The sequence below is a fragment of the Papio anubis genome, chromosome 4 (assembly GCF_008728515.1).
Source record: "Papio anubis isolate 15944 chromosome 4, Panubis1.0, whole genome shotgun sequence".
In the NCBI taxonomy this organism is placed as follows: Eukaryota; Metazoa; Chordata; class Mammalia; order Primates; family Cercopithecidae; genus Papio; species Papio anubis.
The window spans coordinates 87,931,249-87,956,570 of record NC_044979.1 but is presented as its reverse complement, the minus strand read 5'-3'; the positions used below and the strand labels follow the sequence as shown (position 1 = coordinate 87,956,570).

At 35.2% G+C, this 25,322-nt stretch overlaps 1 protein-coding gene across 11 annotated transcripts in view; it reads left to right on the top strand.

Moving 5' to 3' along the window:
• Positions 1-25,322, top strand: part of SNX13 (sorting nexin 13) — a 160,055-nt gene that overhangs the window by 116,742 nt on the left and 17,991 nt on the right. For 7 of the 11 annotated variants that reach the window (XR_645034.2, XM_017956876.3, XM_009203292.4 and 4 more), the window contains 4 exons: positions 3,149-3,218; positions 7,506-7,678; positions 12,981-13,088; positions 14,320-14,430. Coding sequence is in view for 8 of the 11 variants with exons in the window: in XM_017956876.3 (XP_017812365.1) it covers positions 3,149-3,218; positions 7,506-7,678; positions 12,981-13,088; positions 14,320-14,430 (462 nt within the window). In the remaining 3 variants the exon portion in view is untranslated. Of the gene's footprint in view, positions 1-3,148; positions 3,219-7,505; positions 7,679-12,980; positions 13,089-14,319; positions 14,431-25,322 lie in introns of those variants that run through there. The other 4 variants (XR_002521035.2, XM_003896239.4, XM_009203289.2 and 1 more) reach the window with 3 other exon arrangements.

Below are 25,322 nucleotides of genomic sequence, written 5' to 3'. Positions count from 1 at the left end.
GAAAAACAGGTAAGGTATTGTTTGTTTTGTTTTTCCTCCTACCTGCATTACTTTTTCTTTTAGACCTTTCGTAATAGCTAAATGTTTTAGAGGTTAGTTGTCTTATGTTTACTTCTAAAATAACCTTATTGAGTAAATGTTCTGTTACTGTATTATAACCTTTAGTAAAACACTAAAGCAGATCTGTTGTGGAATTGTCAGATACTTTGTAACTTTTGAAATATTTCCTAAATCATTTGGCATTATTACCATTTACTTGTTGTAGTCCAGAGCTTTAAACAAAAAGGAATTGCTCCTAGAACTTGAAGGAAGTGTTAAAAATGATGTTCATTATATAGAAAAGTTTCCAAATGTGATGAAACCCTTCCTTGGTTTGAAAGTTTTTAGTATTCACATTTGTAGTGCTTGTGTAAATATTTAAACACTACTAAAATTTTTTTTTTTCTTTATTCCATGTCTGGAATAAATGCTTTTCCAAATAAGATAAGTCTCCTTTGTCACATGGTAGTATAAACCAGAATAGTCTCTGGATAAAAAGAAGGTCATTCTTGAAGTCAGTGACTTGGAGTATTTTATTATTCCCATAAATCTATTTGATTCATACTGTTAAGTATTTGGACCATGTAGACAAATTTTAGTGAATATCTGCGTTTTAAAAATAGCTTAAGATTATAAACTAGATCACGATAGTTTATTCCAGTATACTAAACAAAGGAGATATTTAATGTGTTTGGTATTGTACTCATTTTGCCATTGGTAGCTTGGTAGGTAAGTTACAAGCATTTAGTGCCGTTTTCGTTGTGTTTGATGACTATCATCGTAAATTTGAATTTTCAATTTTTGTCTTAGTGTTAAAAAACACTTTCTTACAAGGAGTTTAAGAATCATAACTTAAGGAGTACTCTGCAAATTGTGCTTATTTCAATATAGCATTAATGTACTTGTTTTGAAATCACAATTCTCTTTTGCTACATTTCTAAATCAAGTGTAGTTTTGTCAATATTACTTTACCAATTGTAACTTTGTAGTCCATTTGATATTTACATGCATTATAACTGTAACTAATATTTTTCCAAAGTTTTCATCATATGTAATGAAAACAATATTTACTAATTGCATATTTTAAAAGAGATAAAAAGACATTTCTCCACAAAGCCTTTTTAACAACTTTTGGATTGCATAGTATGAGATGCTAACATGTTTAAAGAGATAAGTATATTTACCTTTTTAAATGTTTACAAGGGAAGGTTACCATTATTAATAATGCTTTTTAAAAAAAAATAGATTATTTTATGTTACCTGTGCTGGCTTATAATTAGAAGAAGTTATAGTAGAAAATATAAATTTGGTAGAATATTCCATTTCCTCTGAGTCTTCTATCTTTCACATAAAAATATTGAAGTAAAGGTTGTGCTATTTCTATCAAAATGATTTCTTGAGCACATAAAAATAAATGCATCCTTTTTTTTTTTTCCCAAAGCATTTTCATTCATAGTGTGTCCTGACAGTGATGTAGAGTAGGTATTAGCCCCATTTTACCATTGGGAAAACTGAAATCAGAGAAAGTAGTTGATATGGTTAAAGTCTCTTAAGGTATTGATAGTAGAGCATGGACTAGATCTAATTTAATTTGATGTCTTTGCCATTTGAGTTGACCAGGGAAGTCTTGTGGATTATCGGCATAGAATTATCACATTTTACTTCTCTTAACAATCAGTTTTTAGTAGATACATTTTTGGCCTTCTTCTTAGAATGCTGTTGCCTTAATTTAAGTGACTGTGTCATATGGATGGTTGCATTTAAGTCATTTAGATGACTGTTTTAGTAATAATAATAATATTACATTAGGACTCAAAAGCTCATTCACATCCTATTATTTTTAAAGAGTGAAATATATCTGAATTTTATGAATATGTGAAATGTGTGAATAATGTAAATACATGAAATATGTCTAGATTATATATGTTAGGTGCCCTCAAGACCACTTCCAGGCTCAGTGATTTGCTAAGAAAACTCACAGGACACACCATAGTCTTACTCATGGCTAGAATTTCTTACCGTGAAAGGTTATAAAGCAAAATCAGCAAGACAACACGTGTGAAATGTTGCCATCAGGAAAACTCATTGGAGACTAAATGTACAGGTTTTTTATTGGAGGCAGATTACATAGCACATACCAAAATTCTAGACTCCTAGAAGGAAGGCAGGTGTTCAGCATAAACATTTCTTATATAGATAGTTTAGGTATGGTAAACCACTCTTACTGGTTGGAGAATGCTGGGAATCTTCCCTAAATTTAAGTTCCCAGATTCCATCCAGGGGACAACCTTGGAAGCAGTCTTTTCTAGGCAGAGCAGTTTCAGGCTGCTATGTTAACTCTGCAGTCTGCTTTAATTATATGATTATATTCCTTTTTATGTATGTGTGGATATATGTATACGTGACAAAAATATTTTTAAAGTTTAGACCCAAAGGTCGTAGTTATAAAAGATTCGTTTTGAGTCAATCAATAGGCATTTATGTTTGTGGAATTGTTTTTGAAAACTGATCATTTAAAATCTATCATAGTCTATGGATTTACCTCATTTAATAAATAATCAGAATAATAGCTAACGTTTGTTATATTAGGCAGTTTTCTAAATGTCTTACATGTCTTATTTAATCTTCACATAATTCTCTGACTTAGGTAGTATTCTCATTTTATAGATAAGGAATCTAAATTAAGTATAACAATTATTTCTATATTAACAAAAGTATTAAGCTAAAAATACAGAGCTGGTTCTAGTATATTTCAACATAAATGTTAACGTAAGAATATGTCTACTTATTTTTATCTAGATTTTCTTGCCATATAAGGACCATAATTGAAAAGTAGGAAAGTTACAGTAGATGGACAAGCAATTAAGGGAGAACTAATCTAATAAGTTTATTACTGAATTATTTTGTTTTATTGTTTCTTAATCTTTGCTTTTTTCTGTTAGCCTAAATGGAAAAGATTATTGTGTGTGGAGGGGATGGAGGGTATACAAATAATATATAGTTTACATGCATGGAAATGAGTAATTGTAATGCATATATGATGTAGAATTCTTTGATACTTTTTTTCCTACAAAATTTTAAAAATTTGTTTCCGGTTTTTTTTTCTCAGTCTTTAGATGACCTTTCAAATGTGTCTTCTGATGACTCAGTACAACTTCATGCCTACATTTCAGACACTGGTAAGAGAGTTTGAAGTATAATTACTGCATTAAAACTATGTATTATTGTATCCCTAAATAATTTTCCACACTTAATTTTTACTAACCTTTTTTTGTTCTCTAGTCATATTTCTGTTACTTTTTTTCTGCAGCATGTCCTTCATTAAATTCTATTGTATTTATTTGCTTATGTATTTGATCTCTCTAAGATTGTGACTATCAACATTTGAAAATGCTTATGTTCTAAGTGTTTTACTATTTCTAATAAACTCTGAAACCATTCTTTTCCTCTTTGTGCTTGAGTCTAGTTGATAATTGTCTGTATAATTCTCATTAAATCTTTTCTGGAGAGATCTTAGTTCAGGATTAGTTTTCATACATGCAAAGTCAGGCTAGGTAACTGGGTTAAATGAAGCCTCCGGTATAGAAACTTGCAGAACTTCAAGAAGTGCTTGAATGAGGTGAGAAACCTCTAAAGCTTTGTGATCATTCAGCGTACATGTAGAATTGTTAGTAAACCCAGGAAAAATAACCAATTTTCATCATTGCCATTGAGTTATTAGATAACACTAATGAGTATTAAATAATGGTAGTTTTCTTATCTGACCTCTCACTGTTCTTAGAATATAGAAGTGTGTTTGTCATATTACATACTGAGGTATATACCTCAATTCAATTTCATGGTTACATTTTAGACACTGAAGAGATTTTATAGTATAGTATAGTATAGTATAGTATAGTATAGTATAGTATAGTATAGTATAGTATAGAAGACATTAACTTGTATCTTTTAAAAATAGATCTTCGTTTCCATTTTCTTCTCACTGGAACTGAAGTCTCAATTTACATTTGTTGCCTGCCAGATTTCTGGAAGAAAACAAGTATTTATTAGCTTCTTAAAATGTATGGAAGCACTGTGCTAGGTATATTTTTAAGAAATTATTTCAGGCTAGGCTTGGTGGCTCACGCCTGTAATCCCAAAACTTTTGGGAGGCCGAGGCAGGCGGATCTCGAGGTCAAGATATCGAGACCCTCCTGGCCAACATGGTGAAACCCTGCCTCTCCTAAAAATACAAAAATTAGCTGGGCATGGTGATGCGTGCCTGTAGTCCCAGCTACTCGGGAGGCTGAGGCAGGAGAATCGCTTGTACCCAGGAGGCGGAGGTTTCAGTGAGCCGAGATCACACCACTGCACTTTAGCCTGGCAACAAAGCGAGATTCCGTCTCAAAAAAAAAAAAAAATATTATTTCTTCTTGAGAATCGTGTAAATACTGAAGAAGCAGCATAGTATAGTGGTTAAGAGTATAACCTTTTTACTGAATTGCTTGGGCTCAAACCCCAGCTCTGCCGTTAATAGTTGGGTGAGCCATCCAAAATTAAGATCTAGTTTAAAAAAAAAAAAAAAAGCTGCTGGTGAACCTGAGTGAGTTCCTTAACTTCCTTGTACCTTAATTTCCTTATCTGTAAGATGGGATAGTAATAATAATAATACATAACTCATAGGGTTGTTATGGAACTAATTAATTACATTGGTAATTATGCATGATAGACATATTTGATTGTTGGTTCATTAAATATTTATTTTACTAACTGGACTTCAGAGTCTCTTTGATTCTAGATCTTTTAGCATCTTTATTTCAGAAAGTAGGAGCTTATAGACTAGTCCAGTGCTACTGAAAGGAAGCAGTACACACACAAGAATGGTGATCTAGTATGTGTATTGCTTCCTTCATTCATCGAGAAATCTTGCTTTTAAAAGTATTGGCTAAATTAAACAATATGATTAGTAATGAAGTTGATTTACATTCTGGTGCCTTTTTTTTTACATAATAAAAATTAGTAGCAAATAGTTTGCAGATCACCTGCTGTGAGTAACGTTGGTCTAACAAAAACAAACCGTTCTAGCTAAATCACCATCTTCACAAAACCAATATGTGTAACCCCGTTGTCTTTAAGTCACATTACCTTGATGTCTTCTGCATTTTTTTTTATAATTACCTCATTATTTTTCCTACCGTGCATGCACCCTGGGTGATCTTCCAAGCCTATCGATTTTTGACAAATTCTGATTATTCTTTCTTATAGCTCTTCTCCTTTTTTGTTTCTTGCTATTCTTGCTCTTGTTAATTTTTAATTGGTTATGGTTAGCTGCCTAATTGGCCTCTGCTTTCTATTTTCCTTTCCCAAACCTATCTTGGACACACCTGATAAAACCATTCTCTTGTTGCCACGCTAACTCCATTGAGAAATGGTGGTTCTCTAACGTGATTAAAATGTGTTGTGCTGTTTGATTTGCATAAGTCTCTGAGAGACAAGTGGACGAGGTGAACAGTGAATAATAGTGCTACTTATAGAGCAAGATGTCCAAAGTCTACTTCTAGTCATATATTTTGTCAAATCATAAACAGTGATAATAGATGGAAAGGGAATGAAAGACAATTTTGAAAAGAAAGTGCAAATCTTAGAAAAATTTTTATGAAAGTTCGGGAAGAGCTTCTGTCCAACCACTCTTGCCAATATAGAGTTCTAACTTATATGTTATTAATTTACCAAAAAGCTATACTGAACTTCTTCTGCCCAGTTGTATACAAAGTAGCAAAATATTAGCCCCAGACCTTGACCATTTTTATTCACACTTACAAATCAACGTAATCCATTATTACAAGATCAGTTTTAGACTTCTGGTTAGTGTGGTAGTCTGAACTGCTATGGGAAATCATGCCTTCCACGTATAGGAAGGCTGAAAACATTATTACAAGAATAGCTGAAGGGGAAAAACTACAGGTGCCATATACCATGAAGAAAAATAAATTCAGGGAATTGAAGGGATGTTAAAGCAAGGGGTTCATAGTAGCATAAAGACTGGATCTTGATTTTGATAGCATTTTCATGCCCTCACATTTAGAGGAGGCAGGATGGGCCAAGGCCATGGAAAGCTGGAACAAAGTACTTCACATAAAGCCTAGAGTCACAAAGGGCAGCTCGATGTCAAAGAGGAACTAGGAAAACTTAGCCTGCCATCAGTAGAAAGAACAAGAAATGTCAAGATCATGATTGGAAATGGTATCTGTCACCCACAAAATACTGAAAGCCCAGCTTGCATCCCATCATGAGTATGTCCGGATTTAGCTGTCCTCAAGTGATTATGTACTGCAAGATCTCAAGCCAGAGAGTTAGTATTAAAATTATTTCTGAACCACTGAAACCAGCAGTTAGAGTGATGACACTTGACACTGTTCAATGTGAATGCTTCCCTAGCCAAGGGCACTCAGAACACCCAGGGAGAAATAAAACCAGCTGGAAATGAGCTTACAGAAAGCAATTAATAGCAACAGAAAGAAATATGAACCACAATAAGAGAAAGCCAACAGAACAGCAGATAATTTGCATCCTGTGAACTTGGAGATGGCAGTCTTAATAGATTTGGCCATAAGTATGTTAAAAATATTCCTAGAGAGAAATCCTAAGACAAGAATAAACAATATGAAAAAGAACCAAATAGAACTCTACAGATAAAAAAATACAGTGATTGAAATAAAGGTCAGAGGATAGATTAAGAAATAGGCCGGATACAGATGAGAAGAGACTCAGTATTAACTTTTGGAGACCTAATTGTAGAGTGCAGAAAGATAAAGAAATGGAACATCAGAAAGACAAGTTAGACAAAATGATTTAAAGTGCATCTCCTTAGTTAAGATTAGCACAAAATGGGAACAGGCTTTGATTTTAGAGATTACCTGACTTGATATGTGGCAAATTAATGCGAAAATGCTTTGAAAAAAAAAATCCCCAGAATAAACTGCACTTGTGAACTATTGAACATATCAAAGAAAAAGAAAATTACCAGAAGATAAATGTTACCCCGTGGCTGTTGCTGTTTAGTTGAAAAGATTTTAATTATAACACAACTGAAGAGTGAAGGCTAGGACAAAACATTATTTTGTTTATTTTTTCTATATTAAATTTAAGAAATTCTAATTTTACTCTCTGAGGTAACATTAGATGTAGTAATGTAATGATGTAGTGATGTAGTAACAGCAAGCTTTTTGGAAGAGAGAGAATTGTAATGGGTACCACTTTGTGATTGATAGTGTCGTACTAAACTTAGTTTATTTTGTATTTTAGCCATTATATGTAATACCTTATGGATGTGAGTATGGAGGATGGGAATCTATCCTTTGGTGACATCCTTCTGTCTCAGTCTATCATTTCAGATTCTTCTTCATTTCATATTATCTTTTTTGTTTTCTTCATCTTCCTCCTTTTTTGTGTCTTTCGTTCCTCTTCATTTTGTTTTAAATGACTAGTATATGCTGACTATGACCCATATGCTGTGGCAGGCGTTTGTAATGATCATGGCAAGACATATGCATTATATGCCATCACTGTACACCGGCGCAACCTGAACAGTGAGGAGATGTGGAAAACCTATCGTCGTTATAGTGACTTCCATGACTTCCACATGAGAATCACTGAACAGGTAATGAATTTTTAAAAACTTGTGTACTTTATGTTGTTTCTTGATTTGATTTTGATTATAAATCTGAGGATGCTCAGATATTGATACGTTTAAAAAATAAGGTAAGAATTTTTGGTATAATCACCATAAATCTTAGAATTAATCTGAGCATTTAACAAATAAATCAGATGTTGAATGCTTCATCAGTCCTAACCATTACGGACTAGTGACAAACTATCAAGGGTATACCTTGGAAAATTAAAGTGAATACATGTTTCTGATTTTAAAATTTGTTTGTGTGTATTGTGCTTTTCGAAGTTTTTTGGGCTTACTTTGAAGTAGGAATGGGGATTGCTATAGGACATTTTGTGCTTTTGTTTTTGAAGGCATAGTTTAAACCTAGAAGTTATTTTAAATGGCAGTTTCGTCCAGCAGTGTAACAGTGAAATGAATCCTTGATTCATTACTCAAATTATTTTGAATCACAACCTAAAATAAATTTAATATTAACCAAATAATATTTTTAATTCTTTTAATTCTTTTAATTTTATTTTTAATTCTTGTTTTATAGAAATAATTTAAAAGGACTCTTAAAGATAGCAAATCTAAAGAAATTATTTCCCTGTCCTATTTTTTTAATTAAATATTTTATTTTCTCAACTTAAAAAAAATTTTGATGAATTGGAATAAATGATCTATGAAATTTATTTTAACTCTTAAAAAGTCTTTGACTCATTCAGGGCTTTTAGGTATACAACTGGTATTAAACCAATAATAGTTAAAAGTAACATCTGATTGGGTGAACTAAAGCTTTGAAATGACATTGCACTACTTTAGAAATCAGAAAATATCTTTTTCAACTTAATATAGTGGAAAATATATAGTTGACACCATGATAATCTTATTAAAATATCTTGTGGGTAGAGATTAATAGCTTTAAAGTGATGAAAAACAGGTTAATGTTGACTTCTGAAGCCTGTATTAAAAGGACTATTTTGAATTATATTAATAAGAAAATTAAATTAATAACTTTAGACGTACCTGTTCTTCTGTTCTGGAGTCAAATATAACCTTTCTTCATGTTTAGCTTGACTTGTTTGCAGAGATGAAATAACTTTCTGCCCCACATTGAAGAAATAATTGCTTTACCTTTTTAAAATATTACCTGTTTGATATTGTTTTAAAAGCATATAGCTCATATATCTTTTTATTCCCATCCTTACACTTTAACCAAACATGATAATTTAAAAAGTAATTTGAATTGGTAAGAGTTTTATTTATTTGCAAAGGAATTTACTTGCAAATTAATGAGAGTATTGTTTAATATGAAATTTTTATTGTGTAAATAGTTGTAATTTTCTTTCTAGTTAAGAGGAATAATCATTCCCTGATTTAAATGTAGAACTAGACTAGAACTGTAGGCATTATGTTTACATATTGACAAATGTAAATGAAGAACATACCTTTTAAGAAAACTTTTAAGAGGACAGTTCATACAGAAATTTCCCTTTTCAATTCAGCACCAGAAATTATATGACATTGATACAGCACAATTTCTTTTTCAAACAGCTCATGCAAGTGAAATGGACGTGTTTTGACTTGGTGTTTCCTTTTTTGTGTTTGTGTGTGTGGGTGTGGGGGTGTGTGTGCGTGTGTTTCTTATAAAGTCACAGTAGTGATATATCTAAGTGTTTAGATTGTTCACAGAACTTAAGAGATTAAAAACTCTTTTTTTAAATGAAAATTAGGTTTTAGTAAAATATTAAGTATCTGTAAATAAGACTTAGGGTGTTTGCCTTTTAGCTCAGCCTTATCTATATTTTAAAAACAAATCCCTTATAAAATAATGGAAGAAAAATGTAATGACTTGTAATTCAGCAGTTGGTCACAGTACAGCCTGTTAACATGACCAAATGGTACCTGCATAGAGCACTTAAAGTAAAATTGTTTTAAAACAAGTTTCATTTTGTTTATATCATTTCGTGATACAACATTTTTTCCAAGACCAAGCTCGGTGCCTCACACCTATAATTCCAGCACTTTGGGAGGCTGAGGTGGGCAGATTGCTTGAGGTCAGGAGTTTGAGACCAGCCTGGGCAACATGGTGAAACCTTCTCTCTACAAAAAATACAAAAAATTAGCTGGGCGTGGTGGTGCCTGCCTGTAGTCCCAGCTACTCAGGAGGCTGAGGTGGGAGGATCACTTGAGCCTGGGAGGTGGAGATTGCAGTGAGCTGAGATCCTACCACAGCACTCCAGCCTGGGTGACAGAGTGAGACCCTGTTCCATAAATAAATAAATGACAGAGTGAGACCCTGTTCCGTAAGTAAGTAAATAAATAAATAAATAAATAAGTGAAAATCCAAGCTAAATGTATGAGCTATCATTTATTTTCTTTAAAGATTTTAATAATCTTATTTGTTGTTTTATGGAGACTCGTAAGAATTAAAAGAAACTAATTAAAATGTCAAATGTCATGATTTTGGAAACAGCCTGAGCTGCTCATTCATTGATTTAACAAATATTTATTAAGCTTTTCCTATGTGTCTGGTACTTTTCTTGGTGTTAGCAACATATAAGGGAACAAGACAGACCAAGTCCTTGCCTCTAAGAGCTTATAGTGTAGTAGTTACTGTGCATTTCTGTTTTATTTGGTGAAATCTATATGGGTACAAATAAACTACTAATGATTTAAATGATAATATTAAGTATTCATTAAGATAACTGAGTAAAAATATGCACCATATTAAGCAAATTTTGAATTGCTTTAATACAAAATTTTAAGTCTGTTCTTTAAATTTTCCAGGAGTGTATTGGGAATCTAAACTTGGTGTATTTAATGTAGATAAGTAAGATCTTTGATTTTAGAATGTCTACGATTTATGTGTAGTATTTGAATTATTTGTAAACATTGACATCCTCTGTTATAATTTATTTTAGTTCTTTTTTTGCTGAATTTCTAATTTCTTTTAAATGCCTTTAAAAATATTTTCATGAATTTTTGGCAGAGGGAATTACATTACTTTTCAGGGAATGGTCAATTGTTTTGTTCGTACTATAAAATAATATTTTAAATAGCAAGTTTATGATGAGTTAATACAGAGTGTAAATTTTCACATTTTCTCCCTTGCTTTTATAGTTTGAGAAAAGTGTTAGTGATTTATGTTTCTGTTCCAGACAGACAACTTACAACGGAGGTTGTTTTGGTAATTTAGGCTTTAAGAAAACAACTGTTTTTGTAGTTTTTTTTTCTTTTTATTAGTAAGGTTTAATATTTTAAAGTTTCTGAAATAAATTGTTGTTTTAATGGATACTGTCATATTGCCTTGGTATATTAGTTTGGTAGGGCTGCCCTAATAAAATACCGCCAACTGGGTGGCCCAAATAACCGAAATTTATTTTCTGACAGTTCCAGAAACTAGAAATCAAAGATCAAGGTATTGACAAGTTTGGTTTGTCGTGAGGCCTTGCTTCTTGGCTTGTAGATGGCAGGGTTCTTGCCATGTCCCTATGTGGCCATTTCCCTGTGTGATGCATTCCTGTTGTCTCTTAGTGGGTCCAAATTTTCTTTTCTGATAGGATACCAGTCTGGTTGGTTGGGTTGGGGCCCACCCTAAGGGGCTCATTTAAACTTAATCATCTCTTTAAGGGCTTTATCTCTGAATTCAGTCACAATCTGAGGCACTGAAAGTTAGGGCTTCAACATGAATTTGAGGAAATACAGTACAAGCACAGAAGACTTGGTAATGCCAGAAAAAATATGTATTTTCTAAAATTGAATCAGTAGTTGAATGTGGATAGGTCATATTGCAGGAAATATCTTTTAGGACACCTTGAAAAAGTAAATTTGCTTCCAAAAAAATTTTTTTTGACATGTGATATTCAGTGAGGATCCCATTTCTAATACTTCTGTGAATCACCACATTTGAGAATATTGCTATAGTATGATGTTTTCTCTATAAATTACCTGTACCCATTTTTGGTTTTCCTCCCAATACTGGAGTAAAAAAACTACTTTTGCCTTTCATGTGTAACATATAATGAACTTGCTCACATTTTAGCTCTAAGCAGCCTTCAGATTTGTCCTTCTTTTAATAATGTATCAGAATCTTCCAGTTTGGCGATGGAAATTATCCTAATCCTTTTCATTTCTCTTTAATCTCTGCACCAAGAATTAGTTTTCTTTACAGAAATGTTCTTCTTTTGAACAAATAATTGTTTTAAAAAAGTTTGTTTCACTTTAGGATATGTATCACATGGGAAAAGTGGTGAGGCCTGTTTGAATTTCAGTACTAGGCTGTTGGTCAGGTACAGTCACTAGTTAAATGACTTTGCTGTTAAACTATTTTAGCAGCTAGTATGGTTAAAAAAAATCTATGTTTTAGCAAGGCATTACAGATTACGATGATGGACCTTTGAAGGTGCATCCAAATGTTAAGTCCATAAGTGCTAGACTTATAGTATACACATTTACTTTGTGTTTGTGATTTTACAAAGATAAAGTATATGCTGACTGTTACTAATTTTTTTTGGTTAGTGTAATCTATGAGTTTATGTTTAATGTGGTTGATGGGACAAAGGTATCAATATTTATTATAATTGTATATACACAGGGTTATAATATAGCTACTATCTGTATTTTGAAAATTGTCATTTTATTTGCTAGTACTTTATTCACAGGTCAAAGACTTATTAAGGAAAATATTTTTTAAAACCTTTTATTATAACAATTTTGAACAATCTCAACGTTAGGGAGAATATGAAATGAAATCCCACATGGTCAAAATCCATCTTCATCATTTATGCAAATTTGTCATTCTTGATTTAAGATACTTTTTAAATAAATAATATTAGAACGTGTTTTGAGTATATTTGGACAATTTTTTTATTTTCTGATTTTCACGTAATATATTGCAAAATTATCTGTTGAAGATGGTTTTGTTATTGTTGTTTGAGATGGAGTTTCGCTCTTGTTGCCTAGACTGGAGTGCAATGGCACACTTTCATCTCATCGTAACCTCTACCTTCTGGGTTCAAGCTATTCTCCTCCCTGAGCCTCCCAAGTAACTGGGATTACAGGCATGTGCACCACGCCCAGCTAATTTTGTATTTTTAATAGAGACGGGGTTTCTCCGTGTTGGTCAGGCTGGTCTCAAACTCCCGACCTCAGGTGATCCGCCTGCCTCAGCTTCCCAAAGTGCTGGGATTACAGGCATGAGCCACCGCACCTGGCCTGAAGATGTTTTTAATATGTAGAGAAATCATCACTTGGGGAAACCTTTTGTCTTTATAAAAAGTGCTATTGAATGTATTTTGTCTTACAGTTTGAAAGTCTATCAAGCATATTGAAGCTTCCTGGAAAAAAGACTTTTAATAATATGGATAGAGATTTTTTAGAAAAGAGAAAAAAGGATCTAAATGCATATTTGCAGGTAAGCTCATGCTTACTATAATCTACAGATTTTCATTTAATATAGCACACAGGTATAGAACGTTTTTCATTTAATATAGCACACAGAGTGTTTTTACTGTAATCGCAGGATGGCCACCACTTTTGTGCAGCATGTCAAATGTGACATGCAGTCTGCTTAGTAATTTGTAAACATTATTTCTGCGTGTATTGATTAACTTAGAAGTTTTTAGACACTCCATGTTAGGAATTTTGCTTGTTTGTGTTTAGATAAATGCACATGCCTGTCTTCTCCTGGCTCAAACATTTGAATTTTTTGTTTAAAGTACTAAATGTCTGTATCATTTATTTACAAGATTCTTAAGAAAAATTACCTTTTCCCAAATCTTTTATCATAAATGTATCTTTTAGATGTTGCTGTATTGTGTACTTCTTAGCTAATGAACTCAGTATGTCAAAACTTGTTCCATTGAAGGGACCAAGCTAGAATGTTGTTACATTCCAGTTGTGAAAGCAATATTTTGTTTGGGGCTTCCGTATAACACTTGAATGTTTTTGTTTGGATTATTTTATGTACTTTATTTCATAGCATTTTTATTTAATGTTTTGTTTGTTTTGAGACAGGGTCTTGCTGTGTCACCTAGGCTGGAATGCAGTGGTGCCATAATAGCTCACTGCAACTTTGAACTCCTGGGCTCAAGGGATCCTCCCGCCTCAGCCTGCTAAGTAGCTAGGACTACAGGTGCATGCCACTGTGCCTGGCTAATTTTTTTAATTTTTTGGTAGAGATGGGGTCTTACTTTGTTGCCCAGGCTGGTCTTGTATTCCTGGCTCGAGCAATTTTCCCACCTCAGTCTCCAAAAGTGCTGGGATTACAGGCATGAGCCACCTTGCCCAGATTATTTAATGTTAACTCTAGAATTACTATGCAAATAACGTAACACTTTTCTAACGTGGATCTTCTTAGTATAAGCTATAAGATCTGAAAATAAAATAGTAAATATATTGAGACAACTTTCATATTAGTACACTTAAAGTCAAAATAGCTGATGTGAAGAATATGTATACCTAACTGTTAATTGTCATAAAATTATTGGTGACTTTATCTTAACTGTATAATTGGGTTTTTAAAAATATAAATTGATATTTTTTACTTTACATTCTTAAAATTTATGAGCTAAAGTTATAAACAATAGTTAATTTCTAGCATCCTGTCAGTTTAAGATAATCTCTCTTTTTTTTTTTCCTGTTAGTTATTGTTAGCTCCTGAAATGATGAAGGCATCCCCAGCTTTAGCTCACTATGTGTATGATTTCCTTGAGAACAAAGCCTATAGTAAAGGAAAAGGGGATTTTGCTCGCAAGGTAAGTAAGCAGACCACTGCACTGGGTTTCTTTTTAGGTCTGTTTTCTTACTTTGTTTGTAATAAAAGAAAATAAATTTAGATTTGTATGTGTGTTTTAAAACTAGAAAATTTTATTAAGTTCTCCTCAGCATGTTTATCACTATTGATAGGAATATCTACATATAAACTCCTGTCTTGACATGTTGATTATAATTCAACAGATGCTTGAAAGGAAGAAAAAAAAAATTTTTAATGGTACATTAAGAAAAGTTTGCCTGAGACAAGTCACAAGCTTTTTGTTATCTTTAGAAGGAAATGTTTCGTTCTGAGAGAAAATGTCATTTATTTGGAATAATGATAAAAATATTAAATAGGATATGTTCTGAAAGTATTTTTGCCTCTTGAGTAAAATCTTTATTATATAAAATATTTTAAATAATTTAAAATAGGATTTAAGACCTATACTTGGAATAAAATCATAAGGTAAGACAGTAAATAAGTGCTTAAATTAGGTAGGATAGCTTAGTGGGTAAGAACACAAGCTTGGATATCAGGCAGTCTTTTGGTTGAAATTCCTGCTCTGCTATTTACTAGCTGTGACCTTGAGCATGTTACTGAACCTTTGGTACTTCAGTTTACTCAAGAAATTAAGATTTAAATTTCATTAGAACATTATGTGACTCATGCAATATTCTGTTTATTACAGTGCCTGGAAAATAATAAACCTCTGAATAAATGTTTGCTCGTAGCAATAGGAGCAGGAGCAGCAGTGGGGGAAGCTGGTATTATTTATACCACTCTGTATTTTATCACTTTTTATAAGTCTGAAATTATTTCAAAATGAAAATGTAAAAAGAATAAGGACTTTCTCACTACTCTTCATCCCCCTAAAAAGACCAACTTTTTAGAAAAGATTAAGGAATTAATACAAAATAAGTAAAAATTAACAATTATAGGAAGTTTGGGCCAAGCATGGTGGCTCATGCCTGTAATCCCAGCGCTTTGGGAGGCTGAGGCGGGTGGATTGCTTGGGCCTAGGAGTTCAAGACTAACCCTGGTAACATAGCGAGACCCTGTCTCTACAAAAAATAAAAAATACTAGCTGGGCATGTTGGTGCACACCTATAGTCCCATATACTCAAGTGGCTGAGGTGGGAGGATCGCTTGAGCCTAGGAGGCCAAGGCTTCAGTGAACCATGGTCATGCCACTGCACTCCAGCCTGTGAGACAAAGCAAGAACCTGTCTCAAGAAAAAAACAAAAAAAGAGTTCATATGATTACTTTAGAATTTTTGATTGTATAATTTGGTGCAAAAGTAATTGCGGTTTTTGGACATTAAAAAAATGGCAAAAACCACAATTACCTTTGCACCAACCTAATAACATTTCTAAATTAGTGTTTTATTTTAATAATAAGTTCCAGGGTGTGGACCTTACAATGGAGGGGAAAAATATATGTTGCTTGTCTGTGTATTTCCTGATTGAAGTGATTGAGTTAAATTCCAACTTTGAGCAATTTTGTCACTGGAGATGCATTTTAGTCTTCCATGTTTTTTATGTTTATATATCTTTTCTCCTCTAAAGATTGTATCCATTTTAAGATAAACTGATAAATTGATAACAGCTTTTGGAGATAAAAGAAATATTAAAGTACACTTTTTTTAAAACCAAGCAACAATAGCACATGTGTATGTCCCAGCAGTTATATACCACTTTTTTTTTCATTTTTTATTTTTTATACTTTAAGTACTTGTATACATGTGCAGAATGTGCAGGTTTGTTACATAGGTATACATGTACCATGGTGGTTTGCTGCACCCATCAATCTGTCATCTACATTAGGTATTTCTCCTAATGCTATCCCTCCCCTAGCCCCCAACCCCCTGATAGTCCCTGGTGTGTGATGTTCCCCTCCCTGTGTCCATGTGTGAGAACATGCGGTGTTTGGTTTTCTGTTCTTGTGTTAGTTTCCTGATAATGATGGTTTCTGGCTTTATCCATGTCCCTGTAAAGGACATGAACTCATCGTTTTATATGGTTGCATAGTATTCCATGGTGTATACGTGCCACATTTTCTTTATCCAGTCTATCATCGATGGCCTTTTGGGTTGGTACCAAGTCTTTGCTATTTTGAACAGTGCTGCAGTCAACATACGTGTGCATGTGTCTTTACAGTAGAATGATTTATCATCTTTTGGGTATGTACTCAGTAATGAGATTACTGGGTCAAATGGTATTTCTGGTTTAGATCCGTGAGGAATCACCTCACTGTCTTCCACAATGGTTGAACTAATTTACACTCCCACCAATGGTGTAAAAGCATTCCTATTTCTCCACATCCTCTCCAACATCTGTTGTTTCCTGACTTTTTAATGATTGCCATTCTAATTGGCATGAGATGGTATCTCCTTGTAGTTTGATATGCATTTCTCTAATGACCAGTGATGGTGAGCTTTTTTTCATGTTTGTTGACTGCATAAATGTCTTCTTTTGAGAAGTGTCTGCTCATATCCTTCACCTACTTTTTGATGGGGTTGGTTTTTTTTTCTTGTAAGTTTGTTTAAGTTCTTTGTAGATTCTGGATATTAGCCCTTTGTCAGATGGAGAGGTTGCAAAAATTTTCTCCCATTCTGTAGGTTGCCTCAGTTCATGCTGCTGGTAGTTTCTTTTCCTGTATAGAAGCCCTTTAATTTAATTAGATCCCATTTGTCAATTTTGGCTTTTGTTGCCATTGCTTTTGGTGTTTTAGTCATGAAGTCCTTGCCCATGCCTATGTCCTGGATGGTATTGCCTAGGTTTTCTTCTAGGGTTTTTATGGTTTTTAGGTCTTAACATTTTAAGTCTTTAATCCATCTTGAATTAATTTTTGTATAAGGTGTAAGGAAGGGATCCAGTTTCAGCTTTCTGCATATGACTAGCCAGTTTTCCTAGCACCATTTATTAAATAGGGAATCCTTTCCCTATTGCTTGTTTTTGTCAGAGTTTTCAAAGATCAGATGGATGTAGATGTATGGCGTTATTTCTGAGGCTTCTGTTCTGTTCCGTTGGTCTATATATCTGTTTTGGTACCAGTAACATGCTGTTTTGGTTACTGTAACTTTGTAATATGATTTGAAGTCAGGTAGCGTGATGCCTCCAGCTTTCATCTTTTTGCTTAGGATTCTCTTGGCTATATGGGCTCTTTTTACTTCCATATGAAATTTAAAGTAGTTTTTTCTAATTCTGTGAAGAAAGTCAGTGGTAGGTTGATGGGGACAGCATTGAATCTATAAATTACTTTGGATAGTATGGCCATTTTCACAACATTGATTCTTCCTATCCTTGAGCATGGAATGTTTTTCCACTTATTTGTATCTTCTTTTATTTTCTTGAGCATTAGTTTGTAGTTCTCCTTAAAGAGGTCCTTCACATCCCTTGTAAGTTGTATTCCTAGGTATTTTATTCTCTTTGTAGCAATTGTGAATGTGCGTTTACTCATGATTTGGCTCTCTGTTTGTCTATTACTGGTGTCTAGCAATGCTTGTGATTTTTGCACATTGATTTCGTATCCTGAGACTTTGCTGAAGTTGCTTATCAGCTTAAGGAGATTTTGGGCTGAGATGATGGGGTTTTCTAAATATACAATCATGTCATCTGCAAACAGAGATAATTTGACTTTCTCTCTTCCTATTTGAATACCCTTTATTTCTTTCTCTTGCCTGATTGTCCTGGCCAGAACTTCCAATACTGTGTTGAACAGGAGTGGTGAGAGAGGGTATCCTTGTCTTGTGCTGGTTTTCAATGGGAATGCTCCGAGCTTTTGTCCATTCAGTATGATATTGGCTGTGTTTTTGTCATAAATAGCACTTATTATTTTGAGATACGTTCCATTGATGCCTAGTTTATTGAGAGTTTTTAGCATGAAGGGGTGTTGAATTTTGTTGAAGGCCTTTTCTGCATCTATTGAGATAATTATATGGTTTTTGTCATTGGTTCTGTTTATGTGATGGATGATGTTTATTGATTTGTGTATGTTGAACCAGCCTTGCATCCCAGGGATGAAGCCAACTTGATAGTGGTGGATAAGCTTTTTGATGTGCTGCTGGATTCGGTTTCACAGTATTTTATTGAGGATTTTCACATTGATGTTCACCTGAAATTTTCTTTTTTTGTCGTGTCTCTGACAAGTTTTGGTGTTAGGATCATGCTGGCCTCGTAAAATGAGTTAGGGAGGACTCCCTCTTTTTCTGTTGTTGGGAATAGTTTCAGAAGGAATGGTACCAGCTCCTCTGTACCTATAGTAGAATTTGTACCTCTGGTAGAATTGTACCTCTGGTAGAATTTGGCTGTGAAGCCATCTGGTCCTGGGCTTTTTTTCTTTGGTAGGCTATTAATTGCTGCCTCAGTTTCAGAACTTGTTATTGGTCTATTCAGGGATTTGACTGCTTGGTTTAGTCTTGGGAGGGTGGATGTGTCTAGGAATTTATCCATTTCTTCTAGATTTTCTAGTTTGTGTAGAGTTGTTTATAGTGTTCTCTGGTGGTAGTTTGTATTTCTGTGGGATCTGTGGTGATATCCCCTTTATCATTTTTTATTGTGTCTATTTGATTCTCCTCTTTTCTTCTGTATTAGTCTGGCTAGTCCTCTATCTTGTTGATCTTTTCAAAAAAAAAAACCAGCTCTTGGACTCATTGATTGTTTTTTGAAGCATTTTTCGTGTGTCTGTCTCCTTCAGTTCTGCTCTGATCTTAGTTCTTTCTTGTCTTCTGCTAGCTTTTGAATTTGTTTGCTCTTGCTTCTCTAGTTCTTTTAATTGTGATGTTAGAGTGTCGATTTTAGATCTTTCTTGCTTTCTCCTGGGGCATTTAGTGCTATAAATTTTCCTCTAAACACTGTTTGGCTGTGGCCCAGAGATTCTGGTATGTTGCGTCTTGGTTCTCATTAGTTTCAAGGAATGTATTTATTTCTACCTTTATTTTGTTATTTACCCAATGGACATTCCAGAGCAGGTTGTTCAGTTTCCATGTAGTTGTGCTGTTTTTAGTGAGTTTCTTAATCCTGAGTTCTAGTTTGATTGCAATGTGGTTTGAGAGACTGTTTGTTACGATTTCTGTTCTTTTGCATTTGCTGTTCTTTTGCATTTACTGCCAATTATGTGGTCAGTTTTAGAATAAGTGTGGTATGGTGCTGAGAAGAATGTATATTCTGTTGACTTGGGGTGGAGAGTTCTGTAGATATCTGTTAGGTCTGCTTGGTCCACAGCTAAGTTCAAGGCCTGAATATCCTTGTTAATTTTCTGTGTCATTGGTCTGTCTAATATTGACGGTGGGGTGTTAAAGTCTCCCACTATTGTTGTGTGGGAGTCTAAGTCTCTTTGTAAGTCTGCTGCTTTATGAAACTGGGTGCTCCTGTATTGGGTGCATATATATCTAGGATAGTTAGCTTTTCTTGTTGCATTGATCCATTTACCATTATGTAATACCCTTCTTTATCCCGTTTGGTCTTTGTTGGTTTGAAGTCTGTTTTATCAGAGACTAGGATTGCGATGCCTGCTTTTTTTTTTTTTTTTGGTTTCCATTTGCTTGGTAAATATTCCTCCATCCCTTTATTTTGAGCCTATGCGTGTCTTTGCATGTGAGATGGATCTCCTGAATACAGCACACCAGCAGGTCTTGACTCTTTATCCAATTTGCCAGTCTGTCTCTTTTCATGGGGGGCATTTAGCCCATTTACATTTAAGGTTAATATTGTTATGTGTGACTTTGATCCTGTCATTATGATGCCAGCTGGTTATTTTGCCCATTAGTTGATGCAGTTTCTTCATAGTGTCAATGGTGTTTGCCATTTCGTATGTTTTTGCAGTGGCTGGTACTGGTTTTTCCTTTCCATGTTTAGTGCTTCCTTTAGGAGCTCCTGTGAGGCAGGCCTGGTGGTGACAAAATCTCACAGCATTTGATTGTTTGTACAGAATTTTATTTCTCCTTTGCTTGTGAAGCTTTATTTGGCTGAATATGAAATTCTGGGTTGAAAATTCTTTTCTTTAAGAATGTTTAATATTGGCCCCCACCCTCTTCTGACTTGTAGGGTTTCTGCAAGAGATCTGCTGTTAGTCTGATGGACTCCCCTTCATGGGTGATCCGACCTTTCTCTCTAGCTGCCTTTAACATTGTTTTCCTTCATTTCAACCTTGGTGAATGTGACGGTTTTGTGTCTTGGGGTTGCTCTTCTCGAGGAGTATCTTTGTGGTGTTCTCTGTATTTCCTGAATTTGAATGTTGGCCTGCCTTGCTAGGTTGGGGAAGTTCTCCTGGATAATAACCTGAAGAGTCTTTTCCAACTTGGTTCCATTCTGTCACTTTCAGGTACACCAATCAAACTTAGGTTTGATCTTTTCTCATAGTCCCATATTTCTTGGAGGCTTTGTTCATTTCTTTTCATTCTTTTTTCTCTAATCTTGTCTTCACACTTTATTTCATTAAGTTGATCTTCAATCTGTGATATCCTTTTTTTCCGCTTAATCGATTCAGCTATTGATACTTGTGTATGCTTCACAAAGTTCTTGTGCTGTGTTTTTCAGCTCCGTCAGGTCATTTATGATCTTCTCTACATTGGTTATTGTAGTTAGCAATTCAGCTATCCTTTTTTCAAAGTTCTTAGCTTCCTCGCATTGGGTTAGAATATGCTCCTTTAGGTCAGAGGAGTTTTACTCACCTTCTGAAGCTTACTTCTATCAATTTGTCAAACTCATTCTCCATCCAGTTTTGTTCCTTTGCTAGTGAGGACTTGTGATCCTTTGGAGGAGAAGACGCCTTTTGGTTTTGGAATTTTCAGCCTTTTTGCACTGGTTTTTCCTCTTCTTCGTGGATTTATCTACCTTTGGTCTTTGATGTTGCTGACCTTCAGATGGGTTTCTGTCTGCACGTCCTTTTTGTTGATGTTGATGCTGTTCCTTTCTGTTTGTTAGTTTTCCTTCTAACAATCAGGCCCCTCTGTGGCAAGTTTGCTGGAGTTTGCTAGAGGTCCACTTCAGACCCTGTTTGCCCGAGTATCACCAGTGGAGGCTGCAGAGCAGCCAAGATTGCTGCCTGTTCCTTCCTGTGGATGCTTCATCCCAGAGGGGCACTCTCCACATGCCAGCTGGAGCTCTCCTGTATGAGGTGTCTGTTGATCCCTGATGGGAGATGTCTCCCAGGCAGGAGGCATAGGGGTCAGGGACCCACGTGAGGAGGCAGTCTGTCCCTTAGTAGAGCTCCCAGCTGTGCTGGGAGATCTGCCAGTCTTCAGAGCAGGCAGGCAGGAACGTTTAAGCCTGCTGAAGCTGTGCCCACAACTGCACCTTTCCCCACATGCTCTGTCCCAGGGAGATTGGAGTTTTATCTATAAGCCCCTGTCTGGGGTTGCTGCCTTTCAGAGATACCCTGCCCAGAGAGGAGGAATCTAGTGAAGCAGTCTGGCTACAGTGGCTTTGCTGAGTTGTGGTGGGCTCCGCCCAGTTGGACCTTCCTTGTGGCTTTGTTTACACTATAAGGAGAAAACCACCTCCTCAAGCCTTAGTAATGGTGGACGCCCCTCCCCCCATCAAGCTCGAGTGTCCCAGGTTGACTTCAGACTGCTGTGCTGGCAGCAAGAATTTCAAGCTAGTGGATCTTATAGCTTGCTGGGCTCCATGGGGGTGGGATCTGCTGAGCTAGACCACTTGACTCCCTGGCTTCAGCCCTCTTTCCAGGGGAGTGAACAGTTCTGTCTGGGTGGCGTTCCAGGTACCACTGGGGTATGAAAAAGACTCCTGCAGTTAGCTTGGTGTCTGCCCAAACTGCTGCCCTGTTTTGTGCTTGAAACCCAGGCCCCTGGTGGCGTAGGTACAGGAGGGAATCTGCTGGTCTGTGGGTTGCAAAGATTGGGAAAAGCGTAGTATCTGGACCAAAAATCACTGTTCCTCAAGGCACAGTCCTTCATGGCTTCCCTTGGCTGGGGGAGGGAGTTCCCCGACCCCTTGCACTTCCCTCGTGAGGTGACTCCCCACCCTGCTTCAGCTCGCCCTCTGTGGACTGCACCCACTGTCTAACCAGTCCTAGTGAGATGAACTGGGTACCTCAGTTGGAAATGGAGAAATCACCCACCTTCTGCGTTGATCTCGCTGGGAGCTGCAGACTGGAGCTGTTCCTATTTGGCCATCTTGCCAGCCATTCACTTTTTTTTTTTAATTAATAATGGAGTCTATCTGTCCTTCTGATTAATTTCTGGAAATCCACCATAACACACGTTTTTCAAAAACCATATTAGTGATAACCAAGATCATGCTGACCTCTTTAGAATGTCAGAATAATTTTTATGCATATTAAGAATTTGTGGTTTCTGGCCGGGCGCGGTGGCTCAAGCCTGTAATCCCAGCACTTTGGGAGGCCGAGACGGGCGGATCACGAGGTTAGGAGATCGAGACCATCCTGGCTAACACGGTGAAACCGCGTCTCTACTAAAAAAAAAAATACAAAAAATGAGCCGGGCGAGGTGGCGGGCGCCTGTAGTCCCAGCTACTCCGGAGGCTGAGGCAGGAGAATGGCGTGAACCCGGGAGGCGGGGCTTGCAGTGAGCTGAGATCCGGCCACTGCACTCCAGCCTGGGCGGCAGAGCGAGACTCCGTCTCAAAAAAAAAAAAAAAAAAAAAAAGAATTTGTGGTTTCCAGCTTTATTTCCTTTTTGACTAAATGATAGTTCAATTTTTTTTATTTCACTGGAAATTAAATAGCTATTAAAGTAGATCATCTGCAAACATTTTATCAGTGGCCATTCAGAACTTGAGAAATAATATTTGTAACACATTAACTTGGTCACACAATGTATCGTAGCTTTAGAAAACCTGTGAAACAATTTTTAGAAAGACTAACTGACAAGTAGCCTTCCTCCTTTGTACACACTATCTTTCTATTCAGTTTTGTATCATGGTGAAGGCATTTTAAACTATAATTAAAGATTAAATTTAAGTTAAAATACCATTGTATATGTTGTTGACATTACATATAACTCAGCCGGGGTGGTAATTGACTGAATATACAGCATCTGTGTAAGGACAGCTAAGTGTACACTTATGCCGGCAATCCATAATCTCCTGTGCATGATCATCTGAAAGTTTTTCTCTTTTTCTTAGAATCTACTTTAAAACAAATCTTGTTTTTGGAAATGTTTTCATACAATGATGGACTTTCCTTTTATGCTTATGAAATTCTGCCTCTTTCATGGTTAAGCAACAGAGTCGCTTTTAGAGGTTTTTCGTTCTTACCCCACTTCCCTCCTACTACAAATGCTTGGGCTTTACCTTTAGGGAAAAAAAAATGCTTCTGTACTTCTGGGATACTACATAGACAACTATTTTTAATTATTGGGAAATTCATTTTATAGATTATATAGATTTAGTTTCTCTTAGAGTATCAATGGTAGTATAGCCTCATGCCTGGGTAAGCATATGAGATAGTATTCATTTAACCAATGCATAGTAGATAAACTCAAGTTTCTGCTGTGAAGTGTAAGATGTATGAATTTCTAAAATATTTTTGAGGATGTCATACTATTTATAAACTCAGGTTGGGGATTAAATAGAAATTCATGCCTTTTATGCTTCTGAAATGCTATTTCTTCTGTGAACATTTTAACTTGTTAGCAAGGTGGCAGTTTTTTCCCAAGCTGCACATTTTAAATGTTGTATTGTCATGCTTAATGCTTATCTCGCTTTAGAATTCTACGCTATGTTCTCATGACTTAGCTTATTTATATGTTATTACCATTTAAAAGAAAAGGCCACAGTGTGCACGTGCGGGCACACACACACGCACACACAAGAATCATTAGCCACACGTGAGAATTAACTTCATCTTTTTGTCTTTGTATTTCTCTCCACCAGTGGTCGTGTTTTTCAAATCCTTATTCAAGCCAGTTTCTGTCCTTTGATTTTACTCTTGGTTGTACTCTGACAGTGTCCCTTCTAGGGGTGGATGTTCCGTCAAGCATGTCTGCGGTGCTAGTGGCTGAGCTTAAGCCAGGGAGTAACCAACCAAAACTCTCAGCCCTTGTGCAGTTATCTTGAAATTCACTTCTTATTAATACTCATTTTATCTTTTCTAGTTTTTCTTGATGAAAGCCATGAAAATATAATTAGAGTGAAGGAGTTTTGTCTTCTTGTTATATTAATGTTGCTATGATTCCTAAGCAGTGAGATTCAGTTTTGTTACTGTTACTCATTTTTTTCTTTTTGCATGGAACATAATTTGTTTTTCCTGGTAGCTTTTATGATGTTTAACTTTTTTTTTTTTTTTTTTGGAAAATATTTCTGTAGTTTTGTATGACTGGTTTTGTGTCTTTTCTTTGATTTCTTTATTTTTGTTAAAAATCTCTCAGTCTCATCTGCATCTCTAGTCTGGTTTCTTTAGATATCTCTTTATTAATTGAAATTATTTTACATTTTATGGCCATAATACCATTTTTGCTTTCTGTCACTCTGAAGATTTTTGATTCCTTTTTATATCTCTGGTCGTATTTCCTTTTACAGTTTTTGTAATTCCACCTTGCTAAGATAAGATTTACATGTCTGATTTGCAACGTCTCTTTTCCTTCTTTGTAGTGAACTTTAAATTTCCTCTGTAGATTTTAATTGCACATATAATGTATTCTAAAATTATTTTTTTAAAAAATCTTAAATATTTATTAGTTATTTCAGTTTTCTGTTTATTTTACCTGTTTTCTGTTCAGTATCTACTCAGAATACCTAATTGTTGCTTTGACCTGTGCCAGAAGTATATAGTGGCTAATTCTCGTTGCATCAGTTTCTGTTTTGGAAAACATTTTTTTTTCTTTTACAATTTTGAATGGAAAAGTTTTTTTATTCAAAATTTCTTTAATAAAGAGGCAGCCAAAGCTTATATTGATATTCTAAGAATAACCTC